Source organism: Emydura macquarii, unplaced genomic scaffold (assembly GCF_026122565.2).
Source record: "Emydura macquarii macquarii isolate MOO-44397 ecotype Brisbane River unplaced genomic scaffold, CSIRO-AGI_Emac_v2 contig_1119, whole genome shotgun sequence".
Lineage (NCBI taxonomy): Eukaryota > Metazoa > Chordata > Testudines > Chelidae > Emydura > Emydura macquarii.
Window position 1 is genome coordinate 19,564,723 of NW_027131256.1, and position 18,741 is coordinate 19,583,463.

General features: G+C 41.3%; 1 protein-coding gene across 1 annotated transcript in view; it reads left to right on the forward strand.

The window, feature by feature from the left end:
- The window catches only part of EPHA6 (EPH receptor A6), a 709,227-nt gene that overhangs the window by 584,344 nt on the left and 106,142 nt on the right, over positions 1 to 18,741 (forward strand). Inside the window, exon 12 of the mRNA XM_067546257.1 lies at positions 10,935 to 10,996. Within this exon, the coding sequence (XP_067402358.1) occupies positions 10,935 to 10,996 (62 nt within the window). The remainder of the gene's footprint in view (positions 1 to 10,934; positions 10,997 to 18,741) is intronic.

Below are 18,741 nucleotides of genomic sequence, written 5' to 3' on the forward strand. Positions count from 1 at the left end.
TTGCTGACAATATGTGAGTGGATAAAGTAATTTAACCCCTCTATACTTGAGTTTCCATATCTGTAAAACTGCAATAATCCCTGCCTCAGAGGGTGGTTTGAGACTTGATGGATAGTTTGTAAAGTGCTTTGGGTGCATTGTATGAAAAGTGCTAAAGAACTACAGGTATCAACACTAATAGAAGTTAGTTTTAAAAAAAACTTAAGTGCCAATTGGAAATTCTAATGTGAAAAGACTGTTACTGACTTCCATAAGGACTATTTCTAATTATAATAGAGATATTAAAATCTGATATTTGATTACATTGTCCTCCTTCCCATAGCTTTCGGTATTAAACAATAATCCAGACATTTCTGATCTACATTATACTCAAAAGGCAAATATTATGTTAGTTCAAACATTTCATAATATCACTTATCAAAGTCAAGTCTGAGGTACAGTTTTGAATATTTGTATTAGCTATCACCAGCTGTCTAATAAGATGTCTAGTGAGCTTGGGGCCAGTATCTTACATTTGTAATAGTTTTGTCAGGTGCTACAGTACAATAGAAAATAATATCCTACCTTTATAAGGATTTCTACGAAAAGATTATCTGAAGTGGCAGTGTTAGATCCAGAGTTTGAACTTGAGGCCGAATCAGAGCTTGGGTTTGGGTTCATATTTGGTGGTTCCAAAATCTTACAAGCTGTTCAAGAGATGACAACAGTCTCATGATCAGGTGTTCTCACAAGATCACCACAATCTTGGACTGAATTCCTATGAAAATTGCTGTTTTCACAAGATTTTGGCTGCATCAGATCCATAAACTTAGCCCCCTTCTGATTTTGGATATGACCTAGAAATCAAAGGTATATTGACTGATTAGGTTCTGATGTCAACACTAGCCCAAATTTCAAATGGATTTGGATTAGGGAGTTTCCAGCTATGAACCCCTCTCATAAACTTTACAATGCCAGGCTCTAGTTGAGTCCCTCAACACTTGGTTCCTCAGCACTGGTCTTCAACTTTATTTAAGCCCATTGTAAAATATGTGTGAGACAACAAAGACTAATCACCTATATTATTTGCTCATTCTTTTGGAAAGTCACATGTGGGCTTTGAATGATTCTATCTGACAAGTAACACAGAGTATGTCTTCACTGCCTTGGTGGTAGACATCAATGCAGCAGCACTGATTGAGTGGGTCTGTGCTCTCTGGTTGACTGAATTACTTCGTCAGATGCAACATGAAACCATGGCAGCACAATTGCAGCCCACGAAAGCTTATGCCCGTAGAAATTTGTTAGTCTTTAAGGTGCTACAGGACTCTTGTTGTTTTTGCTGTATACAGAGTAACATGGCTACCCCTTTGGAACTTCTCACTATGTAGCTTGCGTATCTCCTGTCGACCACTGCCACCAGTCACAGTCTCAATAAATATGACCTTTATTCTGCAGCATTTACACATGTTATTTCACGTACATTGTGACCCGTCCATACCTAGCGTAGCCACCTGAAAATGCCAAGGTCAGGGCAGGCTGTAAAAGGAGAGCAGATTCTCAACACTGGTGGGTGACACTGAAGTCAGACTTCCCAACCAGCCACAACCAGTGCTTCTGATTCCCCACACTGGTTATCAAGAAGCCAAAATATAAATATACACAGCCCCCTTTACTGCATTTCAGTCTCTGGCTTCCAATTTGCCACTAGGTCCAGTAAAGAGATCAGTTATTTAAAACTCTATGCTCTTTATCAAAAAAGGTTTCTCCTGCCCCCAAAGGGTCAGCCACAGTACCAGATCAATATAAGTTTAGATTTTACCCAAAATACCACACTGCCAGCCAATCCTTTAGTAAATAAAACTAAAGGTTTATTATAAAAAGAAAGAAACAAACTGTAAGAGAAATGTTAAAGGATTAAAGCAATCAGACACATACAATTGATTTGAAAGTCCATATATATCAAGTTTCTAATAGAATTGTGGAGTTTGCAGGCTTGTATAGTCCCTCTGGTGAACATCCAGTACCTGGATGGGTCTCAGTCCTTTGTTTCACAGCTTCAGTTCAGTTGTAGATGAGTTGATCCAGAGGTAGACTGAAGACAAAATGGATGTGGTACAGCTGCCTTTTATGTCCTTTGGCCTTTGCCATGCTGCTTGTGGAAATTTACAGGAATAAGATGGAGTCCAGAGTCACATGAGTAAGTCCTGGTGACTCATCAGGTATATCCCTGGCTTCTCCCTCTGGGCCCATTGAACCTGTGACTTTCTTTAATGGGCCATTAAGCAGGCTAGTGCTGCAGACATCCTGTGTGGAGTGTCGCCCAGAAACATAGTACAATTTGAAATACAGATATATCAAACATATCCATAACTTCCATTACACATATAACACATAAACATAAACATTATCATCTTACTTGGCACATTATAGCCTTTCTAACAGTACCTGATACGGCATATCTCATATGAATGATTATGATTTTGACATATTGATGTTAAATAATATAATAAATGCACCCCCCCCCCTCCCAATCCAGCCAGCGTGACATACATCATTCCGCACTCAGCATAAACGATGTGTGTTGGTTCTTCCTTTACAACAAGGCCTCACTATTGGCCATATTTTTAATACTTCAGTGGGAAAAGGAAGGGTAATTTACAGATAATCACAGAGAGACTGAAGCCCTAATTCTCATTTCAGGTACAACTTACTAGTGAACTCAGTAGAAGTAGCATTCAAGTAACTGAGGGCATAAATTTGGCCCCCAAGGACAAAGTCTGCCTTTGGCTGTGCACCAGAGGCCTTTGGTTTCAATAATTATTGCAAATGTGAATGCAACGCCAGAATTTGGCCCCAAGCAGACATGACAGAACTGGCCCAGTTGTTTAGTTGCAATGGCATGTTAGCTTTTCACAGAACCCTTACTCTGCTGGAGGTTATAGGTGACCAATTTGGAGGCCTCTCCTTTCCATTTCTATTGGACCATGGAAGTCAAACTTAAATAAAGCATCAGGTGTAGGCAGACTTACTGCAAGCATGGGGGCAGGAGTACACATTTGAGTTTGTGAGGAACTACCAGTAGTCGCAGCGTCTTAACTTGTGCTCCACTAAAATTCTCCCATAGTTCATAAGGTACAGATTTCTAGATGCACATCTTTTCTGTCTGTGTGATGCCACAGATGCATATATGGGTGCTTTTAGCGAATCATGTATTTCCTGTACTACCATCTGAAAACGGTGTTTCTTGACATATATGAATTCTAATTACATGTAAAATAAGATGTTCTTGAGTCTACTCAGCTGTATGGCACATAGGGAACTGTCTAACTACATGGGAATTTTTATAAGTTATTTCTTATTTTTCTCATAGCATATCATCTAAATCAAAGGCCCCAAATGCTAATCTCCAACTCAGGTTGGCAACACCCTGTATTGGAATTTGTATCCTTGAATGAATGGATAACAATGAGAAATACAGTGTTTGTATCAGTGATGGAGATAATTTTGCGGCATATAAAGTGAAGTTATATATAGGAAAACACCTAATAGTCTGAAAGTTCCTAAAATAAGTACTTATTAGCCCAAAGAAATTCATATCTATTTCAGAAACCTAACTATGTATATTTTCAATTATATTTCATAGTTAGTTAATTCAGACTGGAAAGCGCTTATCATTGCTTGCACTGTTGGACTGAGTTTTCTATTCGCTTTTGAAAGTACATAAGAGAATGGAACCTGCGTGTACGAAATATTGCACGATGAAAATATCAAGTATTTTGTGCTGGCTTGGCTTTATACACTTAAGAATTGTAAAAGACACAAATAGGATCTGAGAAATGGGGTAAACTGATTTTATATTTCCTGAGGTACATATGGTGGCATTGCTGTTTGGATTGAAGATTCAAGCAAGCAGTTTACTTTTCATTGCTACAGTTCTCCTAGTAGTTCAGCCCTCTCTGTGCTCCAAAATGGTACATGAATATGCAGCAGCTCTGGACAAAATATGCTTTTCTATCACCCCAGATGACCTTTAGTATGCAGACATTTACCTACTCTCCTCTCTATCTCTGTTGGTAAGCCAGAGAACTTCTGTAGTGTATATAACTATGAAACTGTCCTGCCTTTTCTTGTGTACAATTCCTTTAAATATCTAAGAACCCTCCTTGTGAGAAGACTAGAGTTGGATAGAGAAAGGTAATCCCATTTTGCAGAGAATTTCAATATTTCAGACTTTGATTTTATTCTGCTTCAGAACAAAATGCAAAAATTTCTAAATTCTCTGCAAAAGGGAATCGAGCCCCAGCTGTGGGGCAGCTCACCATGCAAACTGCCTTGCAGCTGCATACCCTTGAAGCCATGGGGGTGTGCGCTGGTTTGGAAACATTCCTGGCAAGCAGTGTGCTAGCCTGGTTTCCATCAGAACTTCCTTGAAACCAATCTCTTCAATGTTTCAATTTTGACAAATCTGCAGATTACAACAAAAAATATTTCATCAGCCTTTTTCCAACTAGCTCTGATGAAGGGTCATGAGAACAAGAGGACTGCCAGATACACTGTAGCCTATAACAGAGGCTAGGGACACTGGTGCTTTCACATGGAGATCATCTTATATTTTTCATGTAAATTAATGCTTAGACTGAAAACACATTTTGCTCTTTGTACACTTACACTTAAGAATTGTGGTGATAAAGATGTGACTGAATAACAACAGCGAGTTTAGAAAATGAAAGGGTCTCCTGGTTACAGGCTTTTTATTTGTAAAATTCTATAATGCCCAGTCATGGAATCAATTTCTAGGTTAATTAAAAAAATCAAAAGTAATGCCTGCAAGACCAGGGCGCGGGCAGTCAGGACTAGTGGTTAGAGCAGGAGTCATGCCTAGTAGTCAGAGCAGAGGATCAAAATCAAAGACAGTGTCAGGTACCAAGCCAAAGGTCAGAGTCAGAATCAGGTGTTAGGGCAGGAGTCAGAACCAGAGACAGTGTCAGAGGTCAGGTAGAGGAGCAGAGGCCTGGAGTATGGAAGGACAGCAGGAACTGGGAGTAGATGGGAGTCTGGGATGGGAGGACAGAAACCAGGAGCAGGGATTAGAGCAGGCCTCAAAAGTCGGGTAAGCAGAAGAGGTCCATAGTCTCAGCCAGCCAAGGATTCCTCTAGGTGCTCAGACAACTTCCTGTTGTTATTCCTGGTTTATATAGTACTTCTTAGCCAATCGGGGTGGAATATTTCCCCCCAATTGGAAGCTTTCAGGGCAGGGTCCTCTGTGAGCTAGCCTTTCCCTGGTCCCTTCCTTAGTTACCCAGATGAGCTGCAGGGTGGTAGTCATGGCCTGACCCTGTTTAGGGATCCCTGCACGTGGGTTCAAGACCTGTAATCCCACACAAGGCCTCCAGCAAAGAGCATAGTGAAGGTCTGCCATGTTACAGGCCAAAAAGTACCCCAATAGTTAATGCCTCATTCAGGGAAGGAATTTTCCCTTCCTCCTTCAAACATGCAATAGTACAATCAACAGTGAAGAAACCTGCACTTTATGCATCAGATCTTGCTAATTACCATATGTAGTGAGGCAGTGTGGCCTCCCTCCAAACCAGGGGGGGCACTCTCTGTGCCCGCATGGGCAGAGTCAGGCTGGACCCACTCTTTCCACTGGAAGTTGAGGGGTGGGTCAGAAAGTATAAAAGGCGGGGCCTCCAACTCAGTTGAGCCAGAGCCAAGGAAGAAGGCAGATGTGTCTTGCTGGTTGCATGCCTTCAGCTCTGCTACTGAGCCAGGTACTGCCCTCACCTCAGCAGAAACCAAGATCAGAGAGGAGCTACTGAAGCTGCTGGTGGCCCAATACCCCAACGAGGCAGAGGAACCCAGAATGATGGAGACCCTCCCTGGATCATGATAGGAAATGGCCCAGGGAAATGAGACTTTAGTCCAGTTTTGGCTGTGGAAGCTTGCAGCAGCGTGTTTTGGCTGGGTCCCTGCTAACCCAGTGGCAGAGCCCTCTTCCACTGTTAGGGCCCTGGGCTGGGACCGGGTGGAGTACCTTCTCATGCCAACTGCATCCGCAGGGTGGCAACCATTCCACCTGCAGCTGAACAGCCTGCTTACTTGCCCTGCCCAGCTTGAGGGTTGGGGCCAATAGATTCCTTGCTTGCCCTGCCCAACCTGAGGGCCAGAGCGCTCCTAGATTGCTTATTGGCTATTTCCCCCTGTCAATAGCTGGTGATTCAAGGATGTAGTGATGCAGTATGGCTTCCCTCCGAATCAGAGTTCCTCCCATACTACATCATCCAGTGTCAACGTTCTGTTCCTGAGCAAGCTCATACAGAAGTGAGCCAAAGGCTGCCTACAAACTCATGTAAAACTCAAGCCAATATCCTAGACCCAGCAAAATCTGGACTCAAACCAGGACATGGGATGGAAAATCATATTTGGATGATCACCTGCTATTGATTGATAGAGGTCGTTGTTCATTCTCATTGACCTCTGCAGCATTTGACACAGCTGATTATGAGATACTACTGACCCATCTGAAGGAGGTAGCAGGGAAATGTGCTGAAATGGTTTGAGTTCTCCTTAGGATTCAGGCATAGTGATGGGAAATTGCACCTCCGTAGTAGTGATGGGAAATTGCACCCTCACACCTAGAACTCTCACTTCTGGAGTCGCACAAGAATCTCTGGTGCTATTCAACATCTACATGCAACCACTAGGAGAACTGGTAAGACAACATAGACTCAAGTGCCAACAATATGCAGATGACACACGGCTCTACCTTGTCTTTGCCTCATATGACTTCACCACTGGCCCAGTGCTTGGTGGAGATTAGGTGATAGACGAACAGTGGGTTGACGCTGAACCCAAGCACCATTCAGCTGATGCTGGTTGTCAAAATGAGGAGTTTGCAGCCACTGTGTGGTCTAGTTTGGTTGAAGGTACACACCCACGACTGGTTACTTCAGTCCACAGTTTAAGATAGCCCCTGAATTCCTGACCGACATTAAGCACTCACCTAGCTGTGTCCACAAGAAACACTATCTAAATCTCCAGGTGGCAAAAAGATTATGTCTAATCCTGGCTGACAGGGACCTCACTTCAGGAATATATTCCTGCATTTGCTGGCTGGACTACAAAAAATATAATACACCTGGGCATGAAATCACCAGCCTTTGGGAAATACCAACTAGTTCAGAACACAGCAGCAGGTCTCCTAAGCAACACAGACTACCATGAGCACATCAGCCTCTCCTCTGCTTTCTATACTGGCTTCCCATAGAATATCAAGTCCAGTTCAAGGTTTCTGTCCTTATCTTCAAAGAGGTCAATAGCCTGTTCACAGGATACCAAAGAAATCACCTGAAACTCTGGGATGAGGACTGTGATAGATAACTGTGCTCCTTGGAAACTAGAGAGCTGTCCAATACAAGGGTAAAGCCTTTTTGTGCAGGAGACAGAGCTTTCTCTGGGGCCAATCCAATGCTATGAAAAAAACCCTCTCAGGATCTAAAAACCATCTACAACATGATCACTTTTGTTCCAAGAGCATGATGTACTCCTTGGACCTTGCTGTCTATATCACTGTGTTGCACTGGAGAGTTAAAAGTGCAGGAGCAACTCTGTGCCCAGGAAGCCCTGCCTTGACAGGCCTGCTGGGCATGCTCCAGTTGAAGGAGGGACTTGACTTAAAAGCGAATCTCTTCAGCACAGCAGGGGGCAAGCAGAGAGAGGCAGGCCTACACTTGCTACTACAGAGACATTACTTCAGGAAGGCGTTCCCAGGGGGAGATCTGCTGCACAGAGCCGAGACACTTCACCCTGCTGAGATTCATGGGCCAGATCACCAGGGACAACCGCCAGCCACAGTGTGATCCAAGGGGAGAGACAAAGTGGCAGGAAGAGGCCCAAGAGAGAGCGTTAGCCAGAGCATAGGTAGTAGACTTCTGTATTATGGTGCTCAAGAAGGCCCCAGAGTGAGAACCTGGGGGAGTAGGAAGACTGGGTTTCCCTACCATATAACCACCAGGCAGGATTGTCACCAGGGACCGCAACCACCGGGCAGGAAGGCACCACCCGCTCACAAGCACACACACACAAGACATCAAATAATTAAAAAATAATGAAACTCACAATTTTACCCTAAGAGAGAAAAAGGGGAGGAAAAGGAAAAAGTCACACGTGACAGACGTTAGTCATATTGTTAATATACTTCTGGAAGGCTTTCAGATATTATGGAGATGAGGGTGCCATAAAAACCTGGAAAGAATAGAACTCTTCAAAATGGCTGCTGAATAGTACAATGCACAAAGTACAAAGGAAGAGTTCATAGGAAACCAGAGGCCTCTATTCATAAGTGGATATGTCACATCATCATTCCCTTCAAATGGAGAATTTTCCACACACTCTTTTTATTGGTAGTTATACTGAAAAAGAGAAATTGCTAGATTACTCATGTCTAACCAAATGCAGCAATGAGCATCCGTAGGCCAGCTCTACATTTACAATTATTGCAATGTGTCTTTTGTCTACATTGTGGAAGTTATTGCTGTTCTCTCCCTGCCTGGAAGAGAGAGGTACAGCCATAGAGACGGGCTCCTCCATAGGAAGATCCACGTTGGTGTGTCTGAGGTTAGCCCATCTCTCAGTTTATAGAGCCCTCCTTTCATATGGAGATGTCAGTTTTTACATGACCCAAATTCATATCTGGTAAATTTGGGCTGCTTGGGAGTTTGGCACCAATAAGAGTGGGCTGCTCAGTTAGATGTCATTAGTGGCCTGAGGTAAAGAAAATATTTTTTAAAATAAATTAATAACTCCTCCCCCCCGTTTCTAACTTCAGAATAAAACTTCTGTCATCATAGTACCCAGTCAGAGTAAAAACCCGAGTAATAATCAGTGGAGATATAAGATCAGAAACAAATTGAGTTTGACAAACTCATAGATGGGACCCGCCACCTAATGGACAAAAGAGGGTCTAATAATTCCTCACGCACCAAGGAGCTCTTCTAAGAGATGGGGATACAGTGGAGAGACAGATATACTGTGGTGACGTGATTTTTATCAGAAAACAAAAAGAAATAAAAAATCTATTTTCAACACAGCAAAAGAAATAATAGTGTGATTTGCATTAGTGCAAGTTTTGTTATATTTATTGATGATCTAAGAATGAGAACAAACAGGTAGGTAGGAGATTTTCAGATAACACCAATTTTTGTTTGTCGAGACTAACGAATATTGTGAGGAACTTCAGAAAAACTTGACGAAGCTAGGTATATGGGCAGCACAATGGCAGATGAAATTCAGTGTTGAGAAGTGCAGGTGAATGCACATTGGAAGGAATAGCTTGAACTACCCCTATACCATTCTTATTTCTAAATTAACTATAACAATTCATGAGAAAGAACTGAGTGTCAGTAAGCCTATGTATTTTATTGAGCTGTCTACGATGTCCACAGTCAGTCAAAAATATACAAAAAATTAGCATGTATAAAGAGTGGGATAGAAAATAGGAGTGGAAATATAAAAATGACATTATGCAAGTCACTGCTATATTCTCACCCTGGTAACTCTGTTACTTTCTCATCACCCCGTCTGAAAAAAATGTATAGCAGAAATAGGAATGGACCCAGGGACAGCCAACTAAAAAACAAAAGATAGGCAAGGAAAGACTTCTACTTAAGGACTTGTGAAGGAATTGAAACTATTAGGACTGTTTAGAGAGAAAAGGAAGGAGTCAGGATAGCATCAGTTATCACACGTCCTGTTTCACATAGACCCTTCCAGATATAGGCATTGCTATAAAAAGAGATTTGGCAGGAAGAGAAAGCAGATAGAACAGCAATCTTGCATACATGATCATTCATTACATTAGTCTTGGATTTATTATTGGACCCTGTGTAATACTAATAATTCTAAAATATCTCACTGCATGTCCTGATTAACAGATAAATTAGGCTGTTCCTACCAGGCAGTTCTGGAGTGACAGCTTATTCCTGGATACCAACAGTAAGATGCCATTTAAGTACATACAGCAGATAAAATGTAAAACTAGGCAAGTTGGACATATTTGTAAAACCATATAATGTTAATCAGTTTCTAAGCTGGTTCTTTGTTGAACATAATGCAGAACCAACTAGGAAATCTGCATTAGTCAAGCAGAACAAGGTACATAAGAAAGCCATATAACCCCCAATTCCGGAAAGCACTTAAGCGCATGCTTTTCTTTAAACACATGAATAGTTCCATTAACTTGAATGGGATTGCTCACATGCTGAAAATTAAGCACCTAATTCAGTGCTTTGCTGAACTGGGAGCTCACTGCATCAGCATATCTATGGATAAAAATACACTGGCCATGTTTCATGGAAATGTAGATTTAGAAACTCCACAAAAGCCAGATCAGTAAAACAAACACACACACCCATAAAGGAGAGATTTCTTTGCCTTTATAGTATATAGGGTCACTGAGGTTTTTTGGCTTACTTGCTTTTTGCTTGATAGGGCAGATTTTGGCCCTGAATTTGGTTTCTTTTGGAGATAGTTTATTAATTACCCTTTATTTATTTATTTGGCCTTGCCTCTAATGTTTTCAGAAATATTCTTTATGTAATATAGCTGTAATTACAGCACATTCATGTCCAAGATGCTACTGCTCTCACTGACAGGTACAATAATGGTAACTGTTTGGAATTGAGGACTCTAGTTTGACTATTTCAAAGAAAAGAAAATACAGCCAAAATGCACTATATGCAGTCAGCTGCTCCTGTGCCTCAAATAAAGAAAATATTGATTGAAAATGTTGGTTAGGAATAATAGAACAATAACATGCATTTGTGCTGTAGAGGAAGATTTTGAAAATGAGCTACATATTTAAGTAATGAAAATAATCTGTTTGTAACAGCTGGAGATATTAGAAACCCTTAATATATCTATAATCCTAATGTGTTTCTTTGCTGTCTTTGCAGGCAGACCAGTAATGATTGTGGTTGAATATATGGAGAATGGATCCCTTGACTCCTTTCTGCGGGTGAGGTGTCATTTTCTGGTGACATTTGAATAAGAAGCCATACTAGGTTAAGATTTTAAATCATTTATCATAAATTAATTTTTACATAATGTTATTCATGGATTTTTAGTGAAGAATAGAAGCATTTTCCCCAGGGAACATTTCTTAGGTACAGTCATACATTGGAGCATAACTGGAAAAAAGAAAATTTAAACTTAAGAATATAATTGATTTCTTCTACAAGAGCTGTTCCCATATTTAGCAAAATGTATTTCAAATGGTGCTATTATGAAGGAAAAGATAAATTGAAAAGCAAATGCCTTGCCTTATGGAAGCTGTTCATTTTGCTCAATCACTTTCAGAAATATTTTGTTATAATTTTTTGCTTGGGAAAGTATACAGCAGTCTTGATAATTGATTTATAATTATTTATGGTTACTTGCATTTAACAAATTGAATTAGAAAACAGTTCACTGGTGAAGTGACTCAGCACTAACCTTGTTCCCCTAAAGGTCACCCTATGAATATGAAAGAGGGGATGTAGAAAGCATGGAAAATTGTTTGCATTTGAATTTTATTTTAAGCAATGAGGTGTAAGGAAGAAAGGACTGTCCCCAAGGTCATATGGGGCCCTCTAGCAACATCAATAGAGGGTTCTGACACTTTCCATACCTTGTGAAAATACACTCACCTTAAGCCCTGCCTCATTAAGAGACCCCTGGAAACAGGCAGGGGACTGACAAATTCAGGACAGCTATGTGAATAACTTGATTCTAATTATTTAAAACTTGTCTGAAATGTATAAATATCAGCAAGCTACCCTGGCCTTCCACCTAGACATTATTAGTTACCATCATGATAAGAGTAGGCCTTGAAGTGAAATTCAGAGGAGAAGAGGCTAAGTGGCTTTGCGGACTAGTGTGGAATGGATGTTCCATGTGTAAGGGATGAGTGTGAAGATATTTGTGGGAAAGTGTATAAGCCGAGGGTCAAAGCTGGCACCATTAGTGATGTGGAGGGATGGCTTGATAAGATACAGGAGCAGATAATCAGGGAGGGGCAGAGCAGTCAATAGCTTCAAAAGCAAGTGCAAGAAGCTTGAATGTGAAGCAGGGGAGAAAAGGGAGTCAGTGGAGGGTTTCAAAGATGATGTGATGTGATCAGAACAACAGGCAAAGGTGATCATCTCAGCAACTGTATTTTGAATGGACCAGAGCAGGGGTGAGATTTCTGAAAGGAAGGCAAGGGAGGAGAGAGTTGTAATAGTCAATACAGGAGAAGATGAGGTGTCTGGAGGGAAGAGGGTTTTACCTTAAAACATAATTGAGCCATTAGTTAAGATGCTTTTATGTATTTTTTGCCTCCATTTTTATAATTCCCCTGTATTTTTTCCTCTATGTTCTACTTGCATTCTGTTCACTACAGTAGGAAACTCAGGAGTTCTCACTTCCTTTCCCATGGTGCCAAACATTCACTCACCCTCTCTTCCATCAAGACTGGATAACACTATGATGTATCTATATACTAGAGTTGGTCAGAAAAATTCAGATGAAGCAATTTTTCATCAGAAGTTGCCAATCTGTCAGAACTGAACCATTTCACATACAGTTTGATCGTGGCAAAGTTCCTTGGGAAACCAGGCAGGTTTCAAAAAGTCTCTGCCAGGCACACCTCCTGGTTTCTTGACAGCTCACTTCGCTGGCTCATTGGCAGTCAGTACCGGACTGCCTCTGAGTTGGAAACCCCTGGGCTATGAAGACAGATTGTCTCGGAATTGGGGCTCCATTCCATGTTATGGAGAACTCTGAAATTTCGAGGTTTTGTTATGAATCAGAGTGAAACCAAATTTCAAATATTGAAATCCTCTACAATGTTACCTTTCTCTGCACAGCTGTAAGATCTATTATGGCTATTCTTGATATGCATTTACAGTACTGTGTTAGATGCTGACATCATCAAATTATGAGGTTATTATGGAGCAATGAGTTGACACTATACCAAATATATTTTTAGGCAAAATGTTTGGGAATGTGAGCTAGTCATTATTTTCTGCAGCTGTTTTTTGGGGATATTTTCTTCCAGCTTTTATTGTCACTGCAGATTTGGTCTATAATTTTAAAATGCCTTTTGACGGGATTTTAAATAATACTCTGCATCTGAAAGCACTGTAGATCTTCCATTGGAATTACTGTTAATAATTAGCAAAGCAAATAGTTGCCAGTATCAAATTTAAAAAGAAATCAGTTTGCTTCATTAACAATAGTTACTTCCTGCGGATTTCTTAAGTCTAAATTCTGAAATGCTTTTGTGAAGATGCAAAGTACAGAGAGAGTTTATCTCTAAATCATAATAATTTTTTTACATTTATAAAGAGCCTTTCATGTGGTAAGATCTGGAAGAACTTCACAAAATCTATATTTCTTCATATGTAAAAGAGTTTCTTTCTATCGCTCTGGGTGTTCTTTCATGCAGCCGCAAGATAAAAATCCAAAATATAATAACATCCCCCACCATAACAAGCACTCGCCCAAAAATGTTTCCCTACAAAATTAACCGCCACATCCCTCCACCCAGCCCTCCTCCAGAAACCTGAAAAAATGGATGTCTTAGTCTCTGAAGGTCAATCAATCTATTGGAGCTCTCATGGACCAATGTAGAAAGTGAACTCCAGAATTTAAGGACCTTCATGGAAGACATCCTACCATCATCCCCTGCTCTTAAACCAAAGAGGTTAGCTTTAATGCTATTACTTTTATTGCAGTTGAACCTAGAGGCTCCTATCTCGGTTGTGACCCCCTTGTGCTAGGCACTATGAATTACATAGTAAGACAGTTCATGCACCAAAGACCTTGCACTCTAAACAGAGAAAATCAACGAAGAGTGGAAGACAGTAAATGTTATCCTCATCCCTGTGCTTCAGTTCCCCATCTGTAAAATAAGCAACTGACCCAAGGTCACAGAGAAAGGAAGTGGGTGGTAGAGCTGGGAACTGAACCCAGATCACCTGAATCCTAGTCCATGGGCTTAAACACAAGACCAGTCTACCTCATGTTGCACTGGTATCACAGAGAGAGAGAGGTGGTCTCTCAGATAGCCTGGTTCCACACTCTTTAGGGTGTTATAGGTCAAAACCATCACCTGAAATGCCACATATGAATATGTGAAATTATATGAAATAGACAGCAAACTCAATATATATATATTGATAGACAGACAGACAGACAGATGCTGCATCTTATATTCCTGAAATATGCTGTGAGAAAGTCAGGCTGGACAGCTATAAGAGAGTGGTCCCATTGTGTTCTGGGAGGTGGGCAGACTTGTGCCCACCCATAGCTGAAGGCCCCTTCCCCAGCCTAAGGGAGTGGGGAGCTACTGAGCCTAGGATGCTACTAATTATGGGGAGCAAATAATGAAAAAACAGGGAACAGGTGTGGAGGTCAAAGGGCCAAAAGTAGGGAGCCTGAAGGGGACACAGTGAACCACGCCAGGTACACACTTGTGCTCATGGCTCCATGAAGGAGCCACCAGCTGAAGATCCTGAGAGGCCGTGGAACCAGGTTGGAATAAAGGTAGGCCCACCGGGGTTCCTTGCTGTCAACAGATGGCAAAAACTCCTGCCACATAGTGTGTGACACAAGAGTGAGGAAATGGAGAGTGTGGAGCACAAGCATGTAAAGATGTGCCCTCAGCATAGTTCGGAAGCAAACCGAGGTCTCACAGCTTAGTGTAAGACTATACACCCGGCTCGGGGTATACAGAAGGGGCGGCCAGGGGAACAGCTCTCATGGGCTTTACAAATGAGGTAAGTATTATCCCCATTTTACAGGTGGGGAAACAGAAATGAAGTGCCTTGGCCAAGATCTCATACCAGGTCAGTGGCAGAGCCAGAAATAGAATGAAGGGCTGACTCCTGCTTCAGTGCCCTAGCCAATGAACCATGTCACCTCCCTACAACGTAGTGGCACAGCAACATTTTCCTCAGCACAGTCTATCAGATGGTTGTGGCAGTGGGTGTGTAAGTCTTTTGGAGCCACCTGGGAGGGGTATCACAGCCTTGATTCACCCCTTCCCCAGTGGAGACTAAGCAAGGGTCAAATGGTAGTCTGGGGTTGTTCAGTTATATCTCATTAGTTTGTTTCAAAGTCCCAACTAGCAGGGCCTCCCTGCCTGAAGCAACTGAGTGCAGCAGAACCTACTTAGGATCAGGGCTGTAAGCAACAGATTGGGTGACTTACATGTTCATGAGAGTTTTGCTGCTTAGAAGTCAGAGTGGGAAATGCTAGAGGGAGAAAAGGCCCTGATTTTGCATGTTCTGTGGTTAGAGGTTGTTCAAAAGGACTGTAGCCAGAGAATGACTTTTTGGGATTTGTTTGTGTTTATGGTTGGCTGAGAACCCTAGAACCCTGTAAAATAAATTAGAAACCCTCCTTCAGACAGCTTTTATTTTGCTCCCCTGGCTACCTGTGAAGTTTTTCTCCAGCTACAGAGTAGCTAATCTTAACTACTGTATTTTATTTCCATTAGGTTTTTTAAATTTCCTAATCAATAATTAGTGCATTGAGATAGCAAACTGGGACACAGCAACATTAAATCAGATCAGAATTCTAGTTAAATTGCATCGTACCATAAATTGTTCTGTAAGAGGCCTGATTATGCTAGTAATCCATTTGCATTTAATTGTGGTGTGTTGTCTGGCTCTTCCGTTCCAATCCTGTGGGGATTCACAAGGGAGGGAGGTTATGGGGGGGTTGGGTCAAGCAACTCTTTAAAGTTTGCCTTGTGGCAGTTTCGTGTAATGGTTCCCTAAAGAGGGAGGGGCATTGGATTGTGGGGAGAGGGCAGAGGTTGTAGCTTCCTAATTGTGTGACTCCCAGAGATGTACAAGGAAGGGAATCCTTCGGTTACATAGCTGGTCAGACTCTCCCTCCTCCTCTGGCACCACTGGTTCTTCTCCAGGCACTATGCACCTGTGAAAAACTCCCCTTTATCATTGATAGGTACAGGGTGCTTCAATTGGCATTACCTCCATTAGGGGTATCTTCAATTATGGGTGTCCATCTTGGTGATGCAAAGTGGGTGTAAATATTGTCATTCTGCTTTAGTAGCATCTTACACACATTTGTCACTGGTTTAAGTGACTATACATGGTGAAGGGGGCAATGGATAATCCAGTCTGTTGATGCCTGTGAAAGCAGAATGCCATGGAGATCAGTTCCTCCTGCTCCTGGCCTCTCAGGGTATGTCTACACTGCAGTTAGACACCCGCAGCTGACCCATGTCAGCTGGCTCAGGCTGGCAGGGCTCAGGCTAAAAGGCTGTTTAATTGTAGTGTAGATGTTCCCCCTGCAAGGGGGAAGGGTCCCCCAATTGTCTACACTGCAATTAAACAGCCCCTTAACCCAAGCCCCCTGACCCCAAGTCAGCTGTCTCAGGCCATCTGCAGGTTTTAATTGCAGCATAGACATATCCTGGAAGCCTTTGATACTCAAGCCCCATGTTTCCCCCCTTTGGTGGGCTTCAGTGATGCCACAAAGCTAGCACTCCCACCTTCCTTTTCAGCCAGATCGGCGTTCTTCCCATTTGGAGAAGGTGAGGAACTGATCTGGCCCTTATTTTATTTGTTTTCTCGTAAAACTATGGCCTCTATGTATACTTGTGAAGCACAGCCCTTACTCTCACTAAGAAGCCCATACCGTTATTTTCTCATTCTGTAAAACAATAAATGGCCACAGAAAAAGCTAGATTTGAATACTGAGAAGTATCATGTACCCAAACATTTTATCCACTTCCTAAGAAAAGTGTTTTTAAAGCCTATATAACAATAATTTGTTTAGCTACCTTGATGCATTAACAGTAGCAGACTATACTGTAAACTGTAAGACCAGGGTTTATTACCAAACTTGAATTCCCCAAGGCAAGTCTTGTAGAGGCTAAGAGAAATGAAAGATATGTTTCTGGAGGGATGAAATCTCAGAGTATATTGCTGTTGGATGCAGCAGCCATTATTATGTAATTCCCAGAGCAGCTTTACCATCATCCTCACCCTTCCAGTCAGCTAGAGGTTAGATGCTGCAGTAGAAGCCTACATTAAATAACGTTGGGAAAAGGGAGGTAAAGAGAAAAATGAAGACTTGGAGAGACTTCTATAAAATGAAGTTGTAAAGTACATGTTGTAAATCCATCTAATCTGGCCTCACTAGTCAGAAAGTCATCTTTGGGGAAAAGAGGCCGCATGCCATTGCTAAATTTAATGGTTCCTTTCTTATTTATCTGCAGCAAGAGAGGCAACAACATTAAAGCTCATAACTAATACTCTCTTTTTTCCCTTCACACACAGCATGCACTTGCACTCTTATTTATTGGAGGCACACTCCTTTCCCGGTAGGAGAAAGACAGCATTTCAGTATCCTTTGTAGTGATTTCAGGGACTGTTAAGGCAGCAATTCTTTTTCTCTGAACCAAAAAATAGATTGGGCATTTTAAAATTGAGCTGGAAATAATGCCACAATCAAGTGGCATAGTTACATGATGTCCCATCATCCATGAGGCTCAAGATTAGGCTGAGGACAAACTGCCATAATTGCCACTGTAGTGCCAACATTTACCCACAGACACCATAGTTATGTTCTGCTCAAAGAATAGGCTGCTGATTGTTTAAAACAACAACCATTGTAAATATTCTGCCCATTTAGTGACAAGGATCATACATCCAATGATCTGGAGTACACAAATACTTTCATAATTAATATGTACAATTGAAAATTTTCAAAGTGATATGGAATTTTAAGGAGGGTCAATGTAAAGATTTTAAATCAGTAGTGGTGTTGAAACAATTATGTGAGAATGAGATGGTTATGTGTAAAAATGTGTGTTCAACATTCTGCAGTAGCTGTGTTCTAGAGACGAGCATTTTGGAGATGAGTGGCAGAAGGAGGGGTAAATCATACCCCCTGCTTATTACTGCTTTAGATTAGAAAGGGGGGGAAACATCTGAGTCTACAGAGCCACTGTAGCTATTTTGTTTCCAATTCTGAGCACTACTAGAGATAACACAGTCTATTACCGTAAAAGAAAAAGATACACATTCTTAGTCTGTTCTGATGATGGCATAATATACAAGCATATAATACATGTAGATGCACTTAGATCTACTGTCAAACAGTATCACTCAGCAGTGTTTAAAATGAACTAAAATAATTTCTATTACGTTTTATGAAATTACTTGGTATCCATTATATAGAATCCCGTTGACTAAAGAAGAAGTAGACAGCTGACATAATTTAATGACAGTAATAAAAATCTGAGTGCCGTCCACATAATGATGAAAACATAAATTATATTTTGGTGTAATATCTAGTTGCGATGTGATTCTTGAGGGATTTGTGTAAATTGCTATTCACATTTAAAGTGCTTAGTAAACGGTAATAACAAATACACTACAGCAAAGAGAAGTTAGCGCTCATGTAAAATGATCCAAAGAAATTATCAACAGCCAATATGATATAAACAGTGCTTAATTTGTGCCAGGGCTTGCCAGGGCAGAGCCTCAGCATCTCTACGCTTGGCAGTTCATAACCCCGGCACCTCTGGGCTTCCTGTGTCAGTTTTGAATGTAAAAAAAATTGCTTGAGCCCCAGCACCTCTTTCATTACAAATTAAGCACTGGATATAAATTAGGCCTACCATCCGCTGATAGACCAATTATTGACTTCAAACGTATCAATTAAAACTGAAATAAAAACTTTCATTTGCAATCAGATATC